At 32.8% G+C, this 25,277-nt stretch overlaps 2 protein-coding genes across 2 annotated transcripts; both read right to left on the bottom strand.

Annotated features, from left to right (window-relative positions):
- Positions 1 to 2,847: 2,847 nt before the first annotated feature.
- Positions 2,848 to 4,536, bottom strand: LOC121767492. The gene is made up of 3 exons (XM_042163768.1): positions 4,139 to 4,536; positions 3,408 to 3,559; positions 2,848 to 3,319 (listed from the first exon to the last, which is right to left on the bottom strand). Exons 2-3 carry the CDS (start codon positions 3,474 to 3,476, stop codon positions 2,975 to 2,977), a joined length of 414 nt encoding a protein of 137 aa, XP_042019702.1. The 5' UTR covers positions 3,477 to 3,559; positions 4,139 to 4,536; the 3' UTR covers positions 2,848 to 2,974.
- A 9,342-nt stretch (positions 4,537 to 13,878) lies between these two features.
- LOC121768297 (actin-related protein 3-like) lies at positions 13,879 to 20,060 on the bottom strand. Its single transcript, XM_042164750.1, has 13 exons — positions 19,799 to 20,060; positions 19,258 to 19,720; positions 18,760 to 18,906; positions 18,396 to 18,488; positions 18,020 to 18,139; positions 17,704 to 17,814; positions 17,511 to 17,636; positions 17,322 to 17,420; positions 17,002 to 17,198; positions 16,731 to 16,821; positions 15,866 to 15,933; positions 15,507 to 15,585; positions 13,879 to 15,024 (listed from the first exon to the last, which is right to left on the bottom strand). Exons 1-9 carry the CDS (start codon positions 19,846 to 19,848, stop codon positions 17,121 to 17,123), a joined length of 1,287 nt encoding a protein of 428 aa, XP_042020684.1. The 5' UTR covers positions 19,849 to 20,060; the 3' UTR covers positions 13,879 to 15,024; positions 15,507 to 15,585; positions 15,866 to 15,933; positions 16,731 to 16,821; positions 17,002 to 17,120.
- Positions 20,061 to 25,277: the final 5,217 nt, after the last annotated feature.

Genomic DNA, 25,277 nt, shown 5'->3' with positions numbered 1-25,277 from the left:
TTGGATTCCCTTCGATCATATCCATCGCTTTTTTCCTTGTCAAACTCAGCATATAGTAAAATGTTTCTATGCCGTTGAAGCAAACGGCTAGAATGTGATTATCTGAGTCCAATCGAAACAATAAAGGGTTGAATCTCAATATCGTATGCAGATTTTATTTATATTCTTCAAGCGTCTTAATCTTTTCTATTTCTTTAATGAATTAATATTGGTGCCATGCATGTACTATTGATTGATAGAGAATTCTAAGAAATCCAAGCTCCTCGACAATGAAATTTATTACATCAAATTAAAAACTGACTACGAAACGATTTCCCCTACTGTTTATATGAGGTCCAAAACCTCTAACAATTGAGAAAGAAAATATGGTAGTTAAGTTAAAATCAGGAAAAACAGTAAAATGACATTTTCGCCTCTCAAACATTGTTTGATGGCTAAAATCCATAATGCATCAACACTCGTTAGCCAGTGGAGAGCTAAGTTCGATTTCTCGGCTCATTCATCGTGTGAATTTTGAGTCATTCTAAGACGTCGACCTTTTGAACTTGTTGTTAATGCATCATTTGGTCGTGGTAATTAGGCCATCCACAACGCTGTTCCTATACCGTTCCTATACCGTTCCTTAAACCACTATTTGAGGGCCCCACTGTACTTTTTTACTCCATTCCTTAACTAAGGAACGGAACCTGCAACCCTCCGTTCCTTAACCGTTCCTTAACCGTTCCTTAAATTACTATTCATTCAATTTCATTTTTTTTATTTCCAACTCAATTCAATTAAAAAACACACTTTAATAAAAAACAAACACACTTGATTAAAAAACACACAACATTAAAAAAAATTACAACTACAACTTAAAAAAAATAAAAACCACACAATTAAAATCCTAAAAAAATAAAAACCACACAATTAAAATCCTAAAAAAATAAAAACACACAATAAAAAACACACAATTAAACGTGGGAAAATTAAAAAACTACTCTGCCGGCGAATCATCCTCCGGAGGCGGTCGAGGTTTAGGGGGAGTCGGAAGGTCAAGATGTGCTGCCATAGCAACAATTCCGTTCCACCAGGCCGTGAATTGGGCGTACGAGAAGCGGGAAGTGTCCGCCATTGTGGCGGTCATGTACGCCACCATAAGTGTGTCCGAGCGTCCCCGCGAGCCCGATCCCGAGGCCGACTGGCTTGATTCGCCTTGGCCCTTCCTCGCTCTAGCCGCCTTCGCCGCCTTCGTCCCTTGCGGCCGACGGCGCCCAACGCTGGATCCCCCGTATTCGCCGGGCGTTGGATCCCCCGTACCCCCAAACACCTGCGGTTCACCCTCGCCGGCCTCACCGGTGTCACCAGACGAGTAGTTGCCGGTCGCCGTGTGCTTCGTGCGCTTTGAGGTTGAGCCCGAGCTCGAGCGGACACCGCCGGCCCACCTTTCCTCGTCCTTGACGAGCTGCCAAATATCAACATATTTGAACTGTACACCGGTGTCCTGGTAGAAGACGCGCAAAGCCGCCCTCAGAATGTCGGCGCCCGAAGCTCCGCTTTGGTAGTTCGCCGCTTCGGCCGTGTAGATGCCGCAAAATTTTTTGACCTGTAGGTCGACTCGGCCAAAGTGAGCACGGAGCATTGTATATTTGCGCTTCCGGGCCCCTTTCGGCTTAGTCTGGTGGTAAACATCACGGACCTTTTCCCAGAAGCACTTGGCGGCTTGTTGATTCCCGACGATGGGATCGTACGAGACGGTGAGCCAGGCGGTGTACATCGCCTTTGTTTCTTCATTGGTGTAGGGATGCCGGCCCAGATCCTCCGGTTCCTCCTCCTCCTCCTCCTCGGGTGCCTCAGACGCAGCCCTGGAGCTTCCACCGCCTCGGCCTCCTCCCTGGGTGGGTTCAACGGGGATATCCTCCCGAATCTGGGACAAACTCTGGGAAAGCCGCGAGCCGGAGGGTCGAGCGTAGGCATCCACATCGAAAGTGGGTGGTTGGTACCCACCCGGCGTCGCCGACCCCTGGGTGCCCGGCGTCGACGACCCAGAACCACCAAGTGTGTTGTACATGGTCTCCCAATCGCCGAACGCGTTGAGATCCCACCCACCGGCGCCGCCACCACCGTAATTGCCGTCGCCGGACATTTTGTGAAGAGATTGAATATGAAAATTGGAGAGAAATTGATGTTGATGTAGGAAGAATAGATGTGTAGTTGTGTGAAATGAAGATGAAATTAGGTGTATTTATAGAATAAGAAAATAAAAAAAAAATAAAAAAAAAATGTTAAACGGATATAAAAAACGGTCATATGACCGTTTACACATTTTTAATTTTTTTTTTTTTACAAAATTCGAATTTTTAAAAAAAAAATGATTTATTGCGTCATAATTAACGACGCCCACTCGCGGGTCGGCGAGTGGGCGTCACGCACGACGCAGGGGCGGCCACGTCTCGCAGGCAGCGGCGGCGCGCGTGGAGGAACAAGCCGTGCCGCGTCTCGCCGGCACGGCTCACGGCACGGAATGGGGACGGCCTGGGAACGGATTGGCGAGCCGCAACGCGTCGCGCCGGCGAACCGTTCCGCCGGAACGGAACCCGCGACGGCCACGGCCCGCGTTGCGGGTGCCCTTAGAGTGTGTATAGGAAATAGGGTTAGGACAAATTCTTAGGTATAATCATAATCAAGCGATGACACACATATATATAGTTGGCAAGTCTTATCAGCATGTGAGTCATGTGGGACAATGCTTAACTCTAGGGATTCCCACCATATATTTTCCCTAGCTAACTAATGTCCAGATAATCTATATCATCTCAACTCATCAATTATATGAGAGAGAGAGAGAAAGAATCATGGGATAGTAAATGAGAACTAAAATAAGATTTCTTAAAATTGAAATCCAATTACAATCACATTGACATGAGAATCATCAGTACATGTAATAATAGTAACAAATTACTCCTACTTATGATAATTAAGATGAAAATTATGATCATGTCATATTTAGACTGAGGGCATGGAATAGCCAAGGCGGGCTATTCGAAACCGGAGTCTCGGGCCCCCATTTTAATGACGGGCTTCTCGACCCCGTTGTCGGCCCGGACACTTTCTTCTCGTAGAAACTTCTCGGGCCCAAAGTCAGCTCAAGATCAGTCTGATCATCGTATCCCATCTCCGGAATTCCACATTTTCCAACCAGTTCCGAGGCCCGTTCGGGCCTTGGCTCCAGCCCGTTACACATACTAGTCGTGGTGCTACTCCTATCCAATCGCGCGTTTTTCGCCATGTCTTTCATCAGCATTTTCTGTATTCGATACAGGCGATGGAGCTCATAAACCTGCAACAAATCGAAGAAAAAAAATTGAATTTTAAATTTTCAAGATCATAAATTTTTTTAGTAGGAATAAAAATATTTAATTAATTACCTGCTCTCGAAATGTTTCCTCGTGCTTGAGCATGGCCATTTTCATGTTTTCCTTGTCGAACTGATTCATAAAATCTGATTCTTGAAACCTAAGATATATTCTGTGTTGGTTTGATTAATATATTCTTGTTGTGAATATATATCTCTCCCCACCTGAAGCATGAAAAAACACCATAAATTCAGATATTAATTGCTAAAAATGGGCACATGATGATGAAAGCTGTGTTTCAAGCCAGTGAGGCCATAGATGTGAAAACCCACATGTTTTTTAATCTATATATGTATATTTTTAATGAGCATTTATTTGTTACGATAATGTTTTGGTCCATAATAACTATTGACAAACGAAAAATATCTATTTCTTATCATCGTTTACATAAGAAGCTACTATTTTAGATATTTCGTTGGGAATAATTGGACTGCATTTGTTTGTTTTTTTATCACAATCGCCAATATTACTTTTTGATAGATTATGCGTACTATTTACCAATTTATGAATTTCATAAGAATCCAAAAAATTAAAGTAAACTTCATGCTATCCAAAGATTGAGAAAAGAAGAAATAATACTACTCAAAAATCTGTAAAACTACAGAATTTTCAATAAAAGGGGGAGAAAATCTGTACTTCTATGATGATTTACACATAACCCCAGTTAAAGAAATTTTAGAACAAAGGATTTTGAGCAACCAAAATGGGTTGGTTTTTTCAGACATATAGAGGAATTTTCTTACCAGGAAGAGTGTGATGAACTTGGAAAATCAGATATTTGTGTCTGTCTGTGTGATCAGATTTGGTCCAGCTTGAACAAGTTGATCTTCTTTTGTGGTGACACACAATGTTGTTAGCCTTTTGGCATATACTGCCGCCGTATATATATATATATATATATACTCAAAGTGTGTGTGTGTGTGTGTGTGTGTGTGTTTGGACAGAGAGAGCAGAAGAATTTGTGTTAAATTAGTAGTCACAGAAATCAAAACAGTTGTTTGTTGGTAATGAGGGTTTTGATGTGAATGATGAGGGCATGCCAAACATATCCCACTGCTATGTGTATTTCAAGCTTTGTGTGTGTGTGTGTGTGTGTGTGTGTGTGTGTGAGAGAGAGAGAGAGAGAGAGAGAGAGATGCCCTGACGGCCATATCCACCACACAAAGCGGTATTTCTTTATTCATTATTCTAAAATTACTAATCCCTCCATTCACAATTAATATCATCTATTTAATATTTTGATCTCTTAATAGTAAAATAGAAAATAAAAAATAATTAATTTTTATTAGGAGTACTTTTCTCCGCTTTATCAATTTTACTAATAACAAAACAAGAGAAGAAATCATGTAATGAGAGAATCGAATAATTCAACTATATAATAAAGTATTGTGTGATGACATTTCATCACGAATCTTTGGTATATATTATGAAATTTATTTGCTATGTGTGATTTCATCACAAATCATCAAAGTAACAGCGTAGCCTGACAAAGAGAAGCACATGCACGGATGTCAATCGGGTCAGCCCACCGGGTTTCGGGCGGGCTAATCGGGTTGTTATTTTTTCGGGTTATAAAAGTTCAGCCCTAACCCTAAAAGCTCGGGTTTCGGGCTAGCCCATCGGGTTAATCGGGTTGCTACCGATAAAATTAATATGCGATCAATCCAATAAATAATGGTGAAAATTAGTTATATTTATAAAATGTAAAATATTTAATTATGATAAATTTGAGATATATGCGTAAACTCAAATATTAACATGATCAAATACTAATATTTGAGATTTATGCAACATAAAACATAAACATCAAGAAATTTTAAAGCATGTTTAGAAATTTAAATATATTTTTTTAGTGAATTTGAAGTTTCTAATTCATTTATCTATTATTATATTAATAAAAACTTAATATATAATATATATATTTAATATATAAAATGGAAAGTTATTTTTTCAGTAATTTGTATTATAAAATAATCAATGAAGTGTCAAATTAGAGTCAAACAAATAGAACAATATAAATTTTATCGGGTTTTCGGGCCAGCCCATCGGGTTTTCGGGTCTGGCCCTAACGGGTTGCGGGTTAATCGGGTGCGGGCTAATCGGGCTGTAATTTTATCGGGCTGGAAATTTTCAGCCCTAACCCTATAAATTTGGCGGGCTATTCGGGTCAGCCCACGGGTTGCGGGCTAAATTGACATCCCTACATGCACCCAATAACTCATTTTAATTTAGTATTGTCAAGATTGTGTCCTTCTTGTTTGTAATTTTAAAGAAAATAATGAAGAGAGTATTTTTTTACTCTTTGTCCACAGACAAAAAATCTTTTTTTTCATAATAAGTATACAATATTTAAAGATAACACACGTAATAAGATGAAGTGTATCTACTTCAATTTATTGATACATACAGCCAGTTAATTACAAGTTCTTTTTTATGTAGTACTATATAATAAGTGGGTCAGTATATTAAAACACTAACATTGGACCACGTGGCACATCTAGAGTTGGACAAGCCATGAATATATATAGTCCAATTAATAAGAGAATTATAACGTTATCTTAAAGCTATACCAATCTTAAAAGATCACTTAATTAATGGAGTACAATTTAATATAGATTCTACAAATGCAGGATATATTTGCGATACTATAAATACAGTGTTAATAATGTCATTGATTTTTATTGAAAAAAATGTTTAGATCTAAAATTGGCTTGGAGTTGAGTGACAGTCCTTTGAACTCGTGTTCGATTCCTCCTGCTGCCACTTTCTTTCCAATTAACGATATCATCTCTATTTCAATCTTAATTGATCTGATCTATATTGTAGTTTATAGCATTTTTCTTTTAGCTGAATTATATTCTTATGTGATAGTTTGCAATTTAATTTTTATTTCAATGATATTTTTAATGGTTTAGTATGATTGTTTTAAAATAATTCTAGTATGCGTGTATATTTTTATAGTACTTTATTTTTTTATTATTTTGTTTTGCGGATATAATAGTCATTTTTACGAATATAGCTTGTTAATTTGGTTACACTACTACTCTCTCCGTCCTAATTTAATTAAAGCGTTTCTTTTGGGCATAAATATTAAAAATTTGTGTTATACAAAATAAATGAAGATAAAATAAAATAAAAAAGAGAATAAAGTAGAGTTAAGAGCAATTATAGTATGATATATAAAATAAAGTAAGAGCGACTATATGTTTTGTTTCTCTACTAATAAAATGAGTTTACTAAATCGGGACATCTAAAAAAGGAATACGACTCAACTAAATTGGGTGGACGGATTTTTTTATAGTTAGTATTATTTTATTTTTAATAGGTGATGTGATTATTTGCCATACATTTTTTATACCCCCAGAATAAAATTTCTGTATCCGCCACTGACATCAAGTTAAATTAAATCAACATGAACACATTAAATTCAAATTTATGACCGAATATCTTAGATTAAAGTTCAAAAGGGTCTATCGATCCCAAGATTGTGACAAAGATGTCATCAAAGTAGTATTAGGTACATCTATCAAAGGACAAAAAACATTTAAACTGATTAGATTTTAGTCAATCATGTGAACTTTATTTTGTCAATACCATGATTTTGCATGTGTCAGTTTATACCAAATTTTATACCAGATACAAAAAAATTAAAAAGAAAAGAATAAAGCATGTCCAACCCATGATCACTCAACATTATGACAGATCAAACACCATAACATATATGCAAAAATAATGTAAAATTATATTTAAAAAATTGGAATGAGTTGGATTATGATACTGTAATGAAACATTAATGAATTGAACTGCTATTTAATTTACATTTTTTTTTAATATTTTGAGGTAATTGAGTCAACTAACGAATGCATATTACATGATTAATGTTGAAACTATATAATATCTAATACAATAAGACAGACTAATATAATAAAACAAATAAATGACAGAACGATTGGATCGAGACTCATTTAGCTTGTTATGAGATCCAAATATATAAATGAATTCACAAAAGACAAGTTTCATATATTAACAAGTGACAACCAATAATCTTATGTTGAGTAATTTATTAGTATAATTTTGTGCATTAAATTATGATGCCTGTAACATATTGGATGAGGTAATTTTATTCCGTGAATGAATCAGCTGTTTGGATTTTGTGATAATAATATATTTAGAAAGATCGAAACACCACTAACGTGGAGAGAGGGAGGTGGACTTAGATATTTATTTATTATGAGCAAATGAATATAAATTTAAAAACCTAAAAATTCACATTGTTATAAACATATTGAATTTAGTGGGTGGAAAAAAAGAAGAATCTAAAATAAGAAAATGAATAGTTTCCAATTAAAGAGGGAAGTCATATCAATTTGTCTTTCTATACGTTATGATTATCCTGTCTGTGACAAAAAACGATTTTTTTTACAAATATTTACATAATTTTACCATTATTTTTCTCATTGGAAGAGGTACACCAAATACAGTTCAGATTTCATTTTCCCCTGCAATTTACTTCTCCACGTAAGCAATTATTTAATACTATATGTTACGAATCTAATTTCATTTGTTAATTTAATTAACAATGTCTTATTGTTTTAATTCTTTACTTAGTTTGTTTTACTTTATTAATACACGTAATTATAGTACAACTACTTCGAAATATTCAAATTCTAATATAATAAAAAATCGGATAATTAAGAAAATGACTCATTTAAAAGATGTTGATTTTATCTCTAAAATAATTATAAAAAAAAGACTTCTTTAACATATTTGCATACCTTTTGTTATGATATTTTGATTAATTGAATTGGTGAATGATGATGTACGAATTGGGACATGGCAGCACGCGTTGCCGGTGCAGGAATGTGGTGCGGGGCCCACTTGACGTAGTAACCTTATCCAACTTTTTTTTATCTTCAATTCGAACCCCCTTGGCCCTGTGTATCAAATTTGTTGGCCCTCAAAATAAGTGTCCCACCATTTATTATATACTCCATCAATCCAAAAAAAAAATTAATTTTTTGTACGAGATTTTATATGGTATTATTTTTTATTAAAGAAAAAATAAAATAAGAGAAAAAAAATATATAGATGATGTTGTTTCCACTTTAAAAATGTAGTACTCCATTCGTCCCAAAGAAGATGACACATTTTTAGGGTGTCACATGATTTTATACAACTGTATTTTGTATATTAAATGGATAGAATAAAGTAAGGAAGAAAGAATAGAATAGAGTAAAAATGTTTTTATTTTTAATAATGGATCAATCTTATTTGGGACAAATTAAAAATAAAAGTGGATCATCTTCGACGGGATAGATGAAGTATTATTTTTAATAAGACAATCCCGAAAGAAAATGTTTCACTTTTATGGACAGAAGTAATACTAGTATCTTTAACATAAATAGTTTCAAAGAAACGTATATAAATATGGAGTATAAAATAATTGATAAAGCATGAAAAATAAAAAAAAAATTGAAAAGAGAAAAAATGGTTAAAAAGTTTATACAAATAGAAATGAGATTATTTTTTTGATATATTAAAATATGAAAAATGAGATGAATTTTCTTAAACTAAAGAAGTAATATGAAATAGTCTGTTCACTCGAAATTTATCAATTTAAAATAATTTTACATGATATTGTTACGAAATTAACTATCAAACTCCTTCTACAATATTCAATCTAATCTAACTCATTGAATAAAAAATATCATTATAATTGTAAAATTCAAGCCTGAATTTAAATTTTCATTATCGATCAAGTCAAGGTTTTCTCGAAGTGTTTCGGAGAGCGAGAATCAAATATTTTATTTATTATCTAATTCATCGATTTGAACATATTATTATAATTTTAAAATCCAAGTTCAAACTTAAATTTCATTATCAAGTCAAGGTTTTGTCGAAGTGTTTTGGAGAGCGGGAATCAAATATTTGATTACTCGCAAATCGCAACGACCACTTTAATTTATCAATTTACGGCACTTTGATAAAGTGTTCAATCATTATATTAAAATTTAGTAAGACTTTTATTCCAATCTAATCTTTGTTGATTATGCAAGAATATTGACGTGGTGGCATCTATGTGAAATAATGTTAGAGGGTTAATTTGTAGGCACGTCAACGTTTCATTTTCGATCAACATAAATAAATAACGATTCTACTAGTGAGAAAAATTGGATAGAGGTTATTATAATAAAATTTTAATCATTAGTTAAATTGCCACCATGATTTAAAATTCAAAACTAACAAACGTGTGGGCTATTGGTTTGGTTTATTAGTCGAGTCGAGTTTGAACACACTTTAACCTTAAGAAAAAATGTACATGCAATTTCTTGAAAGATGAGAAATTAGATGTAAGGCTGTCAATTTTCTGAGTCTAAGATAAATATAGGTGTCATTCAATTATTATAATTTATTATTATATAATTATCTATTTAGGAGTATTAAATTATGAAATTCAATCTCATAAACTAAACATAATATAATAATATATAATCAATCATAAAATATAATCGTTTAATAGGTCAGATTCGTTTCTAATATGCCGACTTTTAATCTTATCGTATAGTGTCGTGTCGTAATTGCAGAATAGGCAAGAGTAGTACACCATGTACTATTAATTTGAGGGGCAAGAAGGTAAATACGCGGTGGTTAGGCGTGATCACGAATTACGGGTGACACTATTATGAAACTATTGACAGTGACTAAGTAGTCAGTTTACAACGTTAATTAGTCTAACCTAGGATAATGCCACTAATGATGATAATTAGTGGAATCTCTAATCCGTCCAAATAAACTACCATTTCGCTTTCTGTCATTTAAAAGGACAACTCATACCAAACAATTATTTGTGCCTTTTACTTTACTTTATTGCTTCTCTAATATATTTACATGAATGGTGAATAATCATAGTAGTATAATATTAAAATATTATGGTGAATAATATAGTAGTATTAATTATATTAAAATATATATTAGAAGTATTTTTCATTATTTAATTATTTGCATATTTTTGCATTTGTGGTAGTATGTTTTTCCTCGGCTTGTTTGACTAGTGAATGCTTTGACGTGTAGTTTATGGTTATTGGTTGAAACTTCTTTCTTGATTTCGATTTGGCGGGAGAGCGATTTCCTTTGATGGATACAGTTAGCTGATAATACCATGATGTGACTTTTCTTCTTAAAATTTTTTGGATGTACATTTTTTATTTGTTGATTTTGTTACTCGATGCTCATCATTAGAAGTGGTAATTATGAAACTTGGAAAAATCAAACATAACAAAAGTTATTTGAATTAATGAAAAATATAAAATTAATTAAGATCTAAAAGAATTGGCTACTCTTATTAATTAGTTAAGAGTTTCGATGATTATGCCTAAGAAATAATGATAAAAAAAAGTGGAGACAATTTTTTTTGCTTTCGCAGTATATAAAAATTCAATTTAGGCAGAAGCATGCATGACTGCAACACACATATCTGTGTGCTCTAATTTTCGAGAACAATGCATTCTATTCTTTCATTCTTTCTTGATTTCCATGAAATTAAATGTTAAAATAATGGATGGATTCATGCAAAATCATTTTATAATAGAAGAACCCAAGACTCAACTGAAATTACTTAAAAGAGAAAGAAAGAAAAAAGTTGAAAAAAAGTTTTGATTGCACGTAGTGCCTGGAGTATGTGATCACTTGTCTTGTTAGTCTTGAGCATTGAAATTTAAATGATTAATTTTATAAGATTTCGATAATGGTGGACAATTGCTGACACTTTTACCATGTTTTCTTGAGACTATTACAAAGTTAATTAGTTAGCTTATTACTTTTAACAAAGATACAAAACCATATAGTTGTAATGATGTACTATTCATCACAAAATTGTTACCAAAGAGAATCTCGAAAAAGGATAATAAATAAATAAATAATGACCTCACATTGGCAAATCCAAATTATTTAAAAATAAAACAAATAATTGTTTATACAAAATACAAAATGAGCTATATTAGCTAATCCACATTATTTAAAGTAGAAGGGGAGAGAAAAAGATTAATAATATATTGACATCCACTATATAAAATGCCCTACAATGTCTCTCTAAACATTGGCTGTCCAATCAATCTTTCAATACTTAAAAGTTAATATTGTACAAATCCGTGTGTTCAATTATTTTAGAAGCCCATTATCTTCAAAATATTACTTAAACCATTTTGTATGTGAATTTCATTATTTTAAACAATTTACCAAAATTAGCCTACTTTTTTTTTTCTATTTATCTCTTCTGTTTTACCTACTTATTCAATTTCTTTCTCTTATTTTTACCATTTGAAAATTAAAACTAGTGCTAATCCTAAATTAAACAATCTTCCGTGAACGAAGGGAGTACCATTTAGCTAGTTGATATATTTAGTTTGTTTCCAAGATTGTGTTTATTGGACATGAAAAATCATGTTCAATCCAAACAAAAACAAAGATTAAATTCGGAAGGAAAGCTCTTAAATCATGGTTTGTTAGAGAGAGAGAGAGAGAGAAAAATCAAGTCTATAAATTTGAGTTTGGCTCGTGTCTGTCAGTTATTTGTTTATTTTTGTTTTTGATTTTTAATAATTGTTATATTATTCAACTATACAAAAATAGAAATATCAAATATGCATATGCTTAACTTCATGGCCCACATAAATTTGGTTTGGGCCGACTCAGAATAATAATATTAAGCCCAACTTTAGTTTCAAATTATTTATGTTCATAAAAGATGCACCAAGCACCATTACTTGTTGAGAACATTCAAGCATACATCGCTATACCTTAAACTCATATTCATGGTATTATGTATTTATACAGATCTTATAGGAGGGACTCAAAAAAAATTCAGTATTATTGTGAAAGCAGAGCATCTTTTTAAATCTTTCGATCATTTTTCTTTTCATAAGAGAGAAAAGGGTCAAACCGCTTAGAGATCGGTAGCAAATGAATCAAAGTTCAGTATCGACAAACTAGTCCAAAAAAAACAAGCAAAAAACCTCAAACAAAAAAAGAGCAAGTCAAGCAAAGGAAAAGCACCCTCCAAGCAAAACAAAGAAAACAAAAAACTAAACAACCATCAATCAAAGCCACCAAGCAAAAAACTGACCAGGAAACAGGGCGAGCTATATTGCACCTTTATGTTTATCAGAGTTGCTTTTGTGATTATGCTCCGTCCATCTTCTAGCTTCCGATCATTAATATAAAATTTTTTTATTAAAATTCGTGTCATCCACAAATGAGACTATTTTTCATGGACAGAGGGAATACTAGTTTTATAATAAAATGTACGAGTGAAATGAGTTAACGTAATGTGATTCTATTTACTGTTTATAGTAGAAAAGTGAAAATGGATAATAAATGAGGTATAGAGAAAGTAATATGTACTAGTATATGAAATTGTTTGATTAAACCAATTGAAATCCAATTTATACAAACCGAGCCAAATAAACTTGCTGGTAATATTTTCTGACTGGAGAGGTTGTGTTAGCAATGGCATCCTAAACAACAAATCTATGTGACCAAATTTTATACAACCAAAAACTAGTTCATTTGAAAAAATAATAGGTTTATTTATGCATTTAATTAAAATATATGAATGCATATATAGTACATGGAAAATGCATAATATTGTGGTCATATATTTATGATTTGTGTATAATTTTTTTTACTTTTTTGGAACTATAAATGTAATTAGTGCATACTTTAATTCAAATTTTAAAAACAATAGAATGGAAATTCAAATATAAAAATAAAAAATGAGGTTAAAGGCTAATAAGTCTTTTTAACTTGTCCACATAGTACATTTATTATTTTAATATATAATTAATACATCAAATTATTAATATAAACTTATTTTGATTGTACAAAATTTGATTGTTTATCATCACCCAATCTATTGTCGTCATTTTTTCAATTATTGCATCTTTTGGTCAGTATAGTTGAAGTTCTAAAACCTGCTAATGAAAAGTTGGTGAAAAATGCGTGCTGAAGTAAAAACAAATTGGTTTCGAATTCGATACTCCCTCCGCCACACAAAAATATGTGCACTTTTTATTTTCGTCCATCCCACAAAAATATATGCATTCTATTTTTGAAAAGTTATATCAATTTTATAATATAAGTCTCACTATCCACTAACACTACTTTAATAAGCATTCTCTTCCTCCCTCTTACTTTACCATACCATTTTTCTCATCTCCCTTTACCAATTATATCTTAATTCCATACCATTTTCATTGTCCATATTTTTATGGGACGGAGAGAGTAAAATAAAAACAAAACCTAACACAAATCCTAACATCAAAAAAATAATTTACACATTTCCAATACTGAAGACAATTCTGGAACACCGAACGCTGGTTTACAGAATCATTTAGGTGGGCCCTACCATTACAAATGAGACCAGGATTAATTTCTTAGCTTTTCATATGAAGGAAAGCGAACGCCTCCTTAAAGTGCTTCCACGTGAAAAACTAAACAATCGTTTGTATCATAAACTCACTAAACAGTATTCCCTAAACAAAATTAAAAGAAAAATAGAGCAAAATGTAACATTATTGCTTATAGTTGATGGAACGATAATAATAAGGAAAAACCATTCAACATTATTCCACTTTCATCTTTATAGCTCTGTGACAATAATAGAAACTATGCTGCAAAATTTAAGTACTAACCTCTAATTACGAAGTTACCTCTAAAACTCTAGCAAACTCTTCCCTTCAAAACTCAATAGTAAATGGAGAGTGTCCGATGAGGTTGAAGAGAAGGACAGGTGATGCCGTACGCCCATAGCCATAAGTCCAACTCCGCACTCAGCACCTGCATCAAAACCTCGTCTCATTTGGTATAAGAGATGATAGTACAGTGTAAAACATGATAATAAGAACATCAATTTAGATAAAATAAGTTGAAGATAGAAGAGTTCCTACTAAATTGATCCTAATATTACCAATGTATTATGATAAATCCTAGTTGAGTTGCAACTTGCAAGCATTTTGGTAGGCACTGAAATCAAACAAAACAATATACTACCACATATTCAAAATGTTTAACAGATGTTTATTTAGTTAAATGGAAAGCATGGGGTGGCATATGACATTAGAAAGCAAATGTGCATTTGTTGAAAACTAGCCTAGCCATGCCCATAATAATAAGTAGAGATTTCTCTAATGAAAAATGAATGGATCATGATGAATGAAAAACTGTGGTGGTGGCTGTTGCCATCCATACATCCCCATCGGATATTGGTAAGACGGCCCTCCTCCGCCATAAAACGGCATGTCAAAGAAGCTGCTCGTATTCTCAGCTGCCACGCGGTCAATAATCTCTACACACAACAGGACTAATCGCGGGGGGCACATAGGCTTCGCATTTGTGCTCCTCTTTCTCTTCCGCCTTCTTATGACCGCCGTCTCCACAGTTGCTGTGTTGTTTCCCCTTTTCGCCACGAGGTTCGAATTTGTTGTTGTGGTTTGAATCAGCATGGTTCATTGGGGGCTTCTCTGGTGATACAAGCTGGACCGATTTGCCTAGCTTCGCGACCTTTCTCAGCAACGTCGGGCATTCTAGACATATACGAGATTTTCTTTTTCATCTATCGCAACGCTGTCCACCCCTTACTCCAAAGGAAAATTAAGCGGGTTAGTCAGTTAACCGATAACCGAATTCAGTTTAGTCCACCATTTTAAATCTTCACAACATTTGTATAATTTTTATGTAGAGATGCATAAGTGTGTGTGTTTGCCTAAATTGATCGATTAACTTCATGATAGGGAATTATTAACAAAATGCATAATTTAATCTAAAAGTGGAGGAAATTAAACAAATAGTATAGTAGTATTAACGATTATTCAATTCTTTATAGCTAAAACATATAGCCTAGCTGAAAAAGTAAATATTGACAGCGAAAATCCTAAATTCAAATATTTTATCTTAATAATCAAAGACAATAAATAAAAAACTGATTATTCAATTAAGAATTTAGATTAGTAAAATAAATAAAATCAAAATAACCTATATTATTGAGGATTATTCGATTCAACTTTAACCTATAGCCGAACTTGTTGAACTGAGTTTAAAATAGTGAAAAAGAAATACCAGGCATTTTCCTAACATTGTCCTGCACAGTGTTGCGGCATTTGTCACAGCAATTGATTTCGATAAAAAGAACTTTGGGCTGCATCACACAAGATTGACTATTAGTACTTTCGAAGAAAAAAAAGTTGAACAACTTGAAGAAAAATCAAGTAAAATATTACATGATGAGGTAGGTGATGATTTTCCATTGGAAAATATCAATGCTATAATATGAAAGATACGAACAAATCTCATCATATAATATTCTCTAGCGTGACTGTAGGTTTAATATGACTGGCAACAAAATCGTTGTTCAAAAAGTTTTGTTAGTTTTAATTATTCATTGATTGTGGAAATATTATGTTCCTCCCATAACTTACCTCGGTAGACATTGGATGGCTGTGAGGAATTTAACTGCACATTTTGATTATTTGCAAATCTCTACTAACTGCACAGCATATGTGAATCAGTCGACTAGATCAATATTTTAAGACAAAATAATAGTAGTAGTATGAAATATACCAAATTCAAGTGGTGAATTCTAAGTTTGAGCATCCAATTACTAAAAAATACTACCAATTCAAATCAGAAAAAACTTTCTTCTCTTTCAATACAATTCAATTTAATGTTAGAATACAAGACGAATAAGACATAAAAATTCATACCAAATTTTCGCAATGGGTGTGAAGTTTGAAGGTTTTAAATTCGGAGAGAGTGATAACGAGAAAGAAGAAGGGAAAATAGTGTTTGTTTATATGCTATGAATCATAACCCAAAGAAAATAAAAAAGAGTATACAAAATAGGATGCGCTAATAGGATTCTAACGTGGGCTTTTACAATGTTGGGCTTCAAATTAACATATTAATAATCTATTAAACCCTCTAATAGTAATTAGAAAAAAAGCATATGTATATATTATTACTTTATCAAAACATATAGTACTATTAATTTTATGTTTTTTTGCTACAACATATATGCTCTTTTATAGAGTATAATAATAGTAATAGATTAGGAGTATATTTTATTGTCATATTGAGTTTAGATAATTTTTAAGATGACATCAAATAATATTACTAGCTTCTTTTCATTAGAAAATTTATATTACACGAAAAAAATTATGGAAATGTATTTTTGTTAACATATTAAAAAAATTCACTTATAAATAATTAGTAAATAACAATTAAAATCAATATTATTAATTTATAATTTGCATGTGCCTGTTTACGGGGGGCTTAATCACTCACCTTTCTTTCTTCTCACACACGATATAAAATCGCATAATCGAATTAGTAGGTACGGGTCATTTCACGACACCAACATTTCCCGCGCAAAAACCTAATGGTATATGAAATATCATTATGTTAAAAGAACATTTTTTTGTCATCAGATTGAGACTTCCATCTGAGATGCATCAATAAGAATTATGTGACATGTAATCACTACTCTGAAAAACAGATTAATTTTCTAACCTCATTTTTTTACTCTTCTACCAACCAAACAATGCTGTAAGCCTACCTGAAAATAATTTAATGACTCAAAAAATATCAATATATCCAGCAAACGCGACCGAGAAGTGTAGCCTAGCCTTCATCGCTTGTCATCTGGATATCACCGCCTATCAGTTTGTTTCGTCTTCAAATCCCTTTGAATAATGGGTTGGTTCGGCATATGCTTGCTCCATATTCCTCGTACTCAGCTTTTGTGTGGCATGCCTGAATCAAAAATAAAACAAATGCAACATTCATATATTTGTCTACTGATGCTAGCCAATGTTAACATTCACAATAAGGATATATTACGACTCTTGGATAAGCCAAAACGATAACAACATATACCGTGTAAAACTCAGGTGTAGATGCAAGTATTGAGCCGCCAAACCAAACTGCGTATCTCTGGATAGGATGGCTAACTACATTTACTTCCAAGAGTTGGGCCTGGAGAAGAACATTGGCCAAAAATCAAGATTGGTAAAAGGCCTCAATAGTCGTCAAGATTGTAAATATAGAAGTAGCCTAATAGCCGACCTGTACTCGTCCACCATGCTGATTATCTGATGCAAGTACTCGAACATCAACAATCTTTTTTACATCTCGTTGCAACCTTTTCTGGAAGCCTTTGAACATGGCTGACCCTCCAGATAATACAATATTCTACAATACACCAGATGATTCAATAAATCATGAATGAAAGAGGCAATCAAGAGCAAAACAGAATCACCTTGTACAAGGCTCTTCTTGTATCTATCGGGGAGGCCTGGATACATTTGTCTATCACATCAGGTAAAGGGGCTTTCAATTCACTACTATAAATTTCAGGATTGAAGAAGACCTGCATAAGAAAGACTAAGAACCTTCAGCAACATTTCTCATTTGCTTGAAAGTACGTTAAACTCGATAATGAGCAGATTTTTGAAAAAATAGTGAACCAGCGAATCACCCAAGCAGGTCCAGAAAAATAGTGATTTTGGCAAGTCAATCATGGTGAGAAAAATGCTGCTTGGACAACTAGCTTAAAGATGGTGAGGAAAGCAAACCTCCGGGCCAAGGAACCGTTCATAGCCAATATCACAAGAATATGGCGCCCCTGTTTTTGGCTTAGTACCACTCCACTGCTTGACGTATTTAGCAGGTTCTTTATCATGCTTATTGAACTCCTGCACTTGACAATTGATATTAGCTCATTAGAAAATTTTTGTACTCAAATTACCGTATATCCAGATTCTGCATATCTTAAGAATGTTCAAGTACCATCACATAGATGAAAAAGGAAACAAGCATATATGATATTCTTCTGTCACGAATTTAGCAAATATTGGAGTAGCAATAACCAATTCCAATCCGAGAGGGTTAGAGGGGGAGGGGGAGGGGACACAAAACCCAGTCCTCAAATCGGCAATCTATAAGATATACCTTGACGACGTCAGAACAAGTATAGCAATACATCTCCTTCACTTTTCGGGCTACTTCAAAGGAATCCTCAAGTGGAAGATTCTCTCCTCTTTCCTAAACAAAACAATATCAGCAAAACTAAATGACAAAAACAAGAGCCCTTCAAAAAAGTGAAATCAAAAGAAACCAATGGTGGTGAACAAATAAGAATAAGAGGACATATCTAAACACTATTTTTGCTAAGAACTATTTCATCTGCCAGACAGCTTCAGATTTTTAACATTTAACAACCAAACCTAATCGATATTGACATCATCATAGACTATCTTAAAAGTGAAGCAAAAAACTACTACTTTGCTACAGATGGATATACAAGAAACCTTACCTTCATGAGCTGTTGGACAAACATAGTTACATCTTCCCCTGTGATTGGAATTGACCTAATGCTACCTCCAATAACATAACCATCAGCAACAGGCACGACATGAGTAGCCCCATCCCCAATATCCACAACAACTCCTGTCATCTCACGCTATAAAGTTTTGGAGATAGAAAAAGGAAAAATTAATCAACTATTGGAGATACAAACACACAGATAATGGTATAGTGCCATGTGATCCGCCATTAACACCAAATTTATGAAAGTTTTCCTTCCATATTGGTATATTACCATACCAGGATTTATTAATAAATTTTCAATCCAATGCTTATCTTTTCATATGGCCAAACAAAATGCAATTCATAAAAATCACTATAACACAACTGCACAGATAGCAGATAAACACAATCTCTATTGAAAACAAATTAAGCAAAGTAATAATTCAACTCCACTAGTAGCAAAGCACTTGATATCAACATGCAATACGATTATGCGAATACCAACCTTGGTGTCTGTGTATCCAGCAGCCAAAGCAAGCACTGGCTGCACGCCAATAAATAGCCCGGGGACGTTAAAAGTCTCAAACAGGATCTCGCCAGTATACTCCCGATTCTCCGGTGCTGTCAAAGGGCTCTCGGTCAGCAAAAAGTAATGATCCTCCGGATCACAACGCAAGTAATCGAATATACACTGCTGCCAAAACCTCTCCATCGCATCCCAATTATCAACCTGGCCATGTCTAATCGGATTAATCAGGTTATAAGTGCCACTAACCCTAGCTTTAGACAATGCCTCTTCCCCAATATAAAAGTCCATATCGGCCATCACCCCCGCACTATGCTGCACCATCCAATTCCCCTTGCCGGTGGTGGTTCGTGCCGGATTGGTGATCGAATCGCTTAGGGCTACTACAGTCGGGATTGTGAAACACGGCTCTGCATTCCCAGCAAAGCCTAATTTCGTGAACCTAAAAATGAATTGAAAATTCGTTGAGGCATTTCATCGAACAGTATCGGAATAGAATACAACGAGAGTGATTAATTACCCGGTGCCGTTGTCGATGACTACAGCTGGATTAGAGGTGTAATTGTCCATGAGAGTGAATGAAGACAGCAGGAAGCTGAGATTTTTGGGGGGGTTTGATTTGAAGAGGAAAGGTGGTCAATTCAGTTGATGGTGGCGTGAACAAGCGCATGCATGGCGGTGGAGAAGGATTTGATTCCACCCATATCATCGGTAACTCGTCGGAATCTTCGCCGTTGGAGTTTGAGAAATTGTGATTTTGATCCTATTTGTGGGGGTGATGAAGCAACAGTGCATGACTGAATCAATATCTATATTTGGAAAAATATTCTATTCTACATGCATATTTTGGAGTATATTTTATTTTTTATATTTATTTAATTCTGCAAATTACTTAAAAATCATACTCCTTCCGTTCCGTGTTAATTGAGGCATTTTTTTTGAATACGGAGTTTAAGAATAGTGTATTAAGTGGATAGTAAATAAAATAAAAGAGAATAAAATAAAAGAGAATAAACTATCAAAGATGAAGATAGAATAAAGTAAAACAAATGGTTACTTTTTGTCAAAAATATAAATGAATCAACTAACTTGGAATTTCTTAAAATGGTAAATTGAGTCTAATTCAGTTTATTCATTTCATCTATAGCTGAAAGTGATTAATAAAGTAAATTGAGATTTAATATCTATAAAATTTATAGATATATACAATATTTGTACATTTAATAATATCAATAGCTATAAGTAAAAAGTACTGAAATCAAACTAAAGGTACAAAAAAATAAAATAAATAGTACTATATTAAATATTGATTATATAAATATTATGGTCACACATATATATATTTACATATAATCTCTTTGTTTCCTTCAAAGTAACACATAATTTTAAATGAAAACATATCACTCGTTTTACTTTATTTTGGGTCAGAGCTCAAATAACATTACATAAAATTTTATACCAAAAAATATATTACTTTTAATGAGCGAAAAAGGAGTATTTTGAGAAACATGGTTTTCTGACAGCAATTTTTCATCCAAAATTTCTATTTCTTTCAATTCTTAAATTTGTGAAATTTGTTCCATAAAAGAAGTAGATCGTATTAAATCACAATGATATGAAGAAAAATAAAATATAAATACTACTCCGTACTAGTAAAAGAAAAAGAAGCATTAGCAGTATTGCAGACTATATGATGTGTAATGGCCCAATTTCAGAAACGGGCCCACTAGGCCCAAATCACGATATTTTGAGTACTATAAATTCCTAATACATCGTTGTTCATTCTAAATTATTAGCAAATAATTTTATTTATAAAAAATTACTCTAATAAAATTCATAGCAGTAGGTATGTAATTAATTGCACCCTACAAAATTGCAATATGTCATCTCCCTTTCCTTTCAATCCCAACTCCAAATTTCCAACTTTTAACAAAATAATAAAAGTAATATGATTTATAAATCACTTTTATTTAGGCAACAAGCTAGGTATCTTTTACATGAAGTACATTTTTTTACATTACAGTAAAAAGACCGTGAATTGAAAATGATGAACACCACAATAAAACTTTAGAGCATAAAAATTAAGTACTACTATCAATTTAGAATCTCGATGGATCATTCAAATTTATTTAAAAACAATATCAAATCAAAATCTGTCAACCTGAATATTGACGTTGCATAAATTTATCTGTATATATAGATTACATGTTGCATTCCTCATTCCTGTGATAGCAGTCATCTTATGTTGTCGGTGACTCATCGGTGTGTTGAATTTGAAACAATCAATACATAATAACATAAACTTTGAAGTAGTAATACTAAATAAAAACTTTCAGAATTCAGAATTGGCAACATTTTTTAAGAACATTAACTGAACCCTTATAGTATATGCATTCAAAATTATTTAATTAAATAAAATTAAATCGTTCAAATATTAATTCAAGAAATAGAGAAGACGCATTTATTTATAGGGGTGATGATGGGGCCACAAATTTAATTCTTGTGTATAGCTTAATTACTTTTACTTGAGTATTCCATTTTTACCAATTTTTTTTTTAAAAAATAAAATAAAATAGAAAAATCTATCAGTCGAACTTTGCAGACTGAGTTAAGGATCATTGTCTGAACACTTGCATGTACTGTACACATAGCAAAAAGGGCAAAAATAATAATGATAAAAAAGAGTAAAAGCTCAAAAGGAGTAACAAAACAAAAGTAAATACTATTTGGAAAAAAGAATGGAAAGATGGAGTTTGATGGTGGGGATAGTTGATAGAGATATATCACTGAGCATGCTTCCCCCACTCTCTCAAATCAAACACTTACCTACATACCCTATTTATGTCATTTATATACATGTATGTATATACGTGTAGATAGCTTAGTCTAGCTTCAGATTACGTGGGGTTCTTTTCATTCTACAGCTTCTTTCGTCTTTTCATCACCAGTTCATCTTGTCTCTCAACTCTTCGTTGACAGCATTGTACTGACGAATCCAGACAATAAACCTTGTCCAAAAATTTATAAAATTAATTACCGGAAATAAAGTAATATATTCTCTCCTTTCCACAATAATTGTCACTCGTATCGTGGGCACGGATTTTAAAAAATATAAAGAAAAGTTGGTTGGAAAAGTTAGTGGAATGTGAGACCCATTTTTTATATTATTTATATAATAAGATGTGAGTGAAGTGAGTTAGTGAAATGAAGTGTGATCATTATTGTGGGACGGACCGAAATGTAAAAGAGTGATACTCCCTCCGTCCCCGAATAAGAGTCGCTAATTTCCATTTTGAGCCGTCTCCCATTAAGAGTCACTCTTCATTTTTACCATAAATGGTAGTAGGCCCCACATTCCATTAACTCACTCCACTCACATTTTATTATAAAACCAATATAAAAATGTGGGTCTCACATTCCACTAAATTTTTCAACCAACTTTTCTCTACATTTCTTAAAACTCGTGCCCGGTCAAAGAGCGACTCCTATTAGGGGACGGAGGGAGTAATTATTTTGGGACGGATGGAGTATTAAGTAAGAGAAGTCACAATTCTATTAAATAAGGATAAAAAAATAAAAGTACTATCTCTTTTGAGTAAGACAAAATAAAATAAAACTTATTATAATCTGAAGGGAAAAAAAAAAGTAAAAGTATGAGGAATTAAGCATGCGTTTTAATGACCTAGCTAATATGAATGATATTAAGGGATGATGGTGGATAGGGAAATGGCAAAAATTAAGAGATGGGATTTAAAGAATTTGTTCTTATCCCTAAGGAACAACTCATATCCCATGCTTTTTCTTTGAATCACACCATTTTTGTCTTTTTCGATACACTAATATTGTGATATGTAATGATTTTGACACCACTTCCCACCTCTCCAACGAGTGTTTATTTATATATGTAAATGTGTGTAGTAATGCTTTTTAAATAGAGTATTTAATTATATATTGCATAAATTTACTAAACTGGGCATGGGAGTTTATGAACTACTATTATGGAGTACTAAATGAAGAAAATAAAATAAAAGATAAAATAAAACTAAGAGTTTTGTGTTTTCTTTTTCAGAAAATTGTAGTTTTGAGTGGACGAGAGAGTACATATACTTGAAACATCAATATTTAAATTTATCTTTTATTAATAAATGGGTACAAAATTTATTTGATCACTAATGTTAAATTTTAAGCCACATTTTGGATGATGTGTTTTTCAAAGTTGATTATGCTTGTTAGCCGCAACTTCCAGACTAACTAATCAAGGTTCGTAAAATAAAGTCTTATTTCGCTTTTTCTTGTTAAGTAATGAGCAATGCATTTACTAAATCATTTTACTTACTCTCTTACCTTTATTATAAAATTAATACTAGTATATAAAACTAGATTCATATATCACTAACTTTTTTTTATATATTTTTCATAAGATTTCTTAAATTTTGAACAATGAATACACTATGGTCCATGGACGGACATACTAATATCTATCTACTAAAAAAGGTCAAATAGAAAGTTTACATACCATTTTAATAAAAAGGAAAAGTTGACAAGCCATATTTATCTGATGGACCCAGCTGGAAGGGTCATATATATGATTTGATTAAACAAACTATTAGCACCTCTCGAGCTCCTTCAATTGTCAACATACTTCTTATTTTTGAAACTTTTGTATATATAATATTTTCAGTTCTTCTTCCTATTTATATGGGCCATAGTTGTTAAATTAATTTAAGAACCTATAATCACAATGGAGAGTCGAATATATATAGAATTACATATCCATGCATGGAACATTTATTCAGTAACCCTTATTTTAGGTAAAAACTTCCAGAAGTTTTCTGATACTTACTAAATATGAGAATTTGATCCAAAAGACTAGCATGTTAGAAGAGAGAGCCACATTTAGTCTATATACCTCACACCAGTTGTTCTCACAACCTATGTGAGAATTGAGTCTGTAACATTTTTTAACCATCACACAAAAACCACTATCAAAAAAATTAAACATATATAGTAGAAAAAGAACTACGATTCTAAGAGATTTCGACGTCACTTATTAACTAATATTTACAAGATATATGTAAAATGCATTAATTAACTCCAATAAAATTCCAAAGACAGCATTGAGATCAGTATTTACAGACAGATGAAAGCGCAGAAGAGAACTTGGACGACTCCAAGCCCCAAGAATTCATTTTACAAAATTATAATTTAAACAAGTTGTTATTGATTGACCAAAATAAGGACCCATGGCACATGCATTGAAGCCAAAAAATATGAACAAAATGGTCCCTTAATGTCTCCTCTTTGATCTCCTTTAGTTTATCATCGCAGTCAGTAGGGACCATGTCTGATTAGGGTTTGGTACAACCCTAAAGGGACACGTTTGCACAAGAGATCCTCTATTTTGTACATTGCTTATCTTACTAACATATATTTGAAACTCGAATATCCTTAGTAACTTAAGAATATATACGGCTGCAACATGGAAATATTTTGAATCTATGTTAAACAGCAAATCAGAGAACTCATCACAAAAGACTGGATCTCTATTACAAGGATAGCTCATCACAAAAGATTGGATCTCTGAGATAACTCATCCAAAAAATTAGTCCGAATATAAAAAAATTCTACATCTATGTTATATAGACATTTTTTATATAGTTCAAACAGGAGGAGAACTCATCTATTAAAACTAGATCTGTATTCCAAACATACTAATAGTCTAGATCATATTTCTGTTATAAATCAAACAGGAAAACTCATCCTAAAAGAATAGTCTGATTGGATCTCTGTACAGACCAAATAGGAGAACTCTTAAATTGTTAGTCTGAATATGAAAGTATTCTAGATATTTGTTACAGACCAAACAAGAAAATACATCCTAAAACAATAGTCAATTATTAGAAATAGCTTGTTAATTTCTGAATTTGAAAAGTATGCAAGATTTCTGTTGCACCAAATATGAGAACACATCCAAAAAGACTAATATATAGAATAAAGAA

This window comes from Salvia splendens, chromosome 15, assembly GCF_004379255.2.
Source record: "Salvia splendens isolate huo1 chromosome 15, SspV2, whole genome shotgun sequence".
Classification (NCBI taxonomy): Eukaryota; Viridiplantae; Streptophyta; class Magnoliopsida; order Lamiales; family Lamiaceae; genus Salvia; species Salvia splendens.
Note: the sequence above shows the minus strand (reverse complement) of the source record. Positions and strands in the feature narration are given on the sequence as shown.

Excerpts from the sequence above, each read along its gene's own strand:
- LOC121767492 (XM_042163768.1), bottom strand. The coding sequence starts at position 3,476 with ATGAATCAGTTCGACAAGGAAAACATGAAAATGGCCATGCTCAAGCAC. Across the intron at positions 3,320-3,407 it reads AGGAAACATTTCGAGAGCAG|GTTTATGAGCTCCATCGCCT; the intron begins GTAATTAATTAA and ends GATTTGTTGCAG.
- LOC121768297 (XM_042164750.1), bottom strand. The coding sequence starts at position 19,848 with ATGGACAATTACACCTCTAATCCAGCTGTAGTCATCGACAACGGCACC. Across the intron at positions 18,489-18,759 it reads TTGTCCAACAGCTCATGAAG|GAAAGAGGAGAGAATCTTCC; the intron begins GTAAGGTTTCTT and ends TGTTTTGTTTAG. Across the intron at positions 17,815-18,019 it reads AACGGTTCCTTGGCCCGGAG|GTCTTCTTCAATCCTGAAAT; the intron begins GTTTGCTTTCCT and ends TTTCTTATGCAG.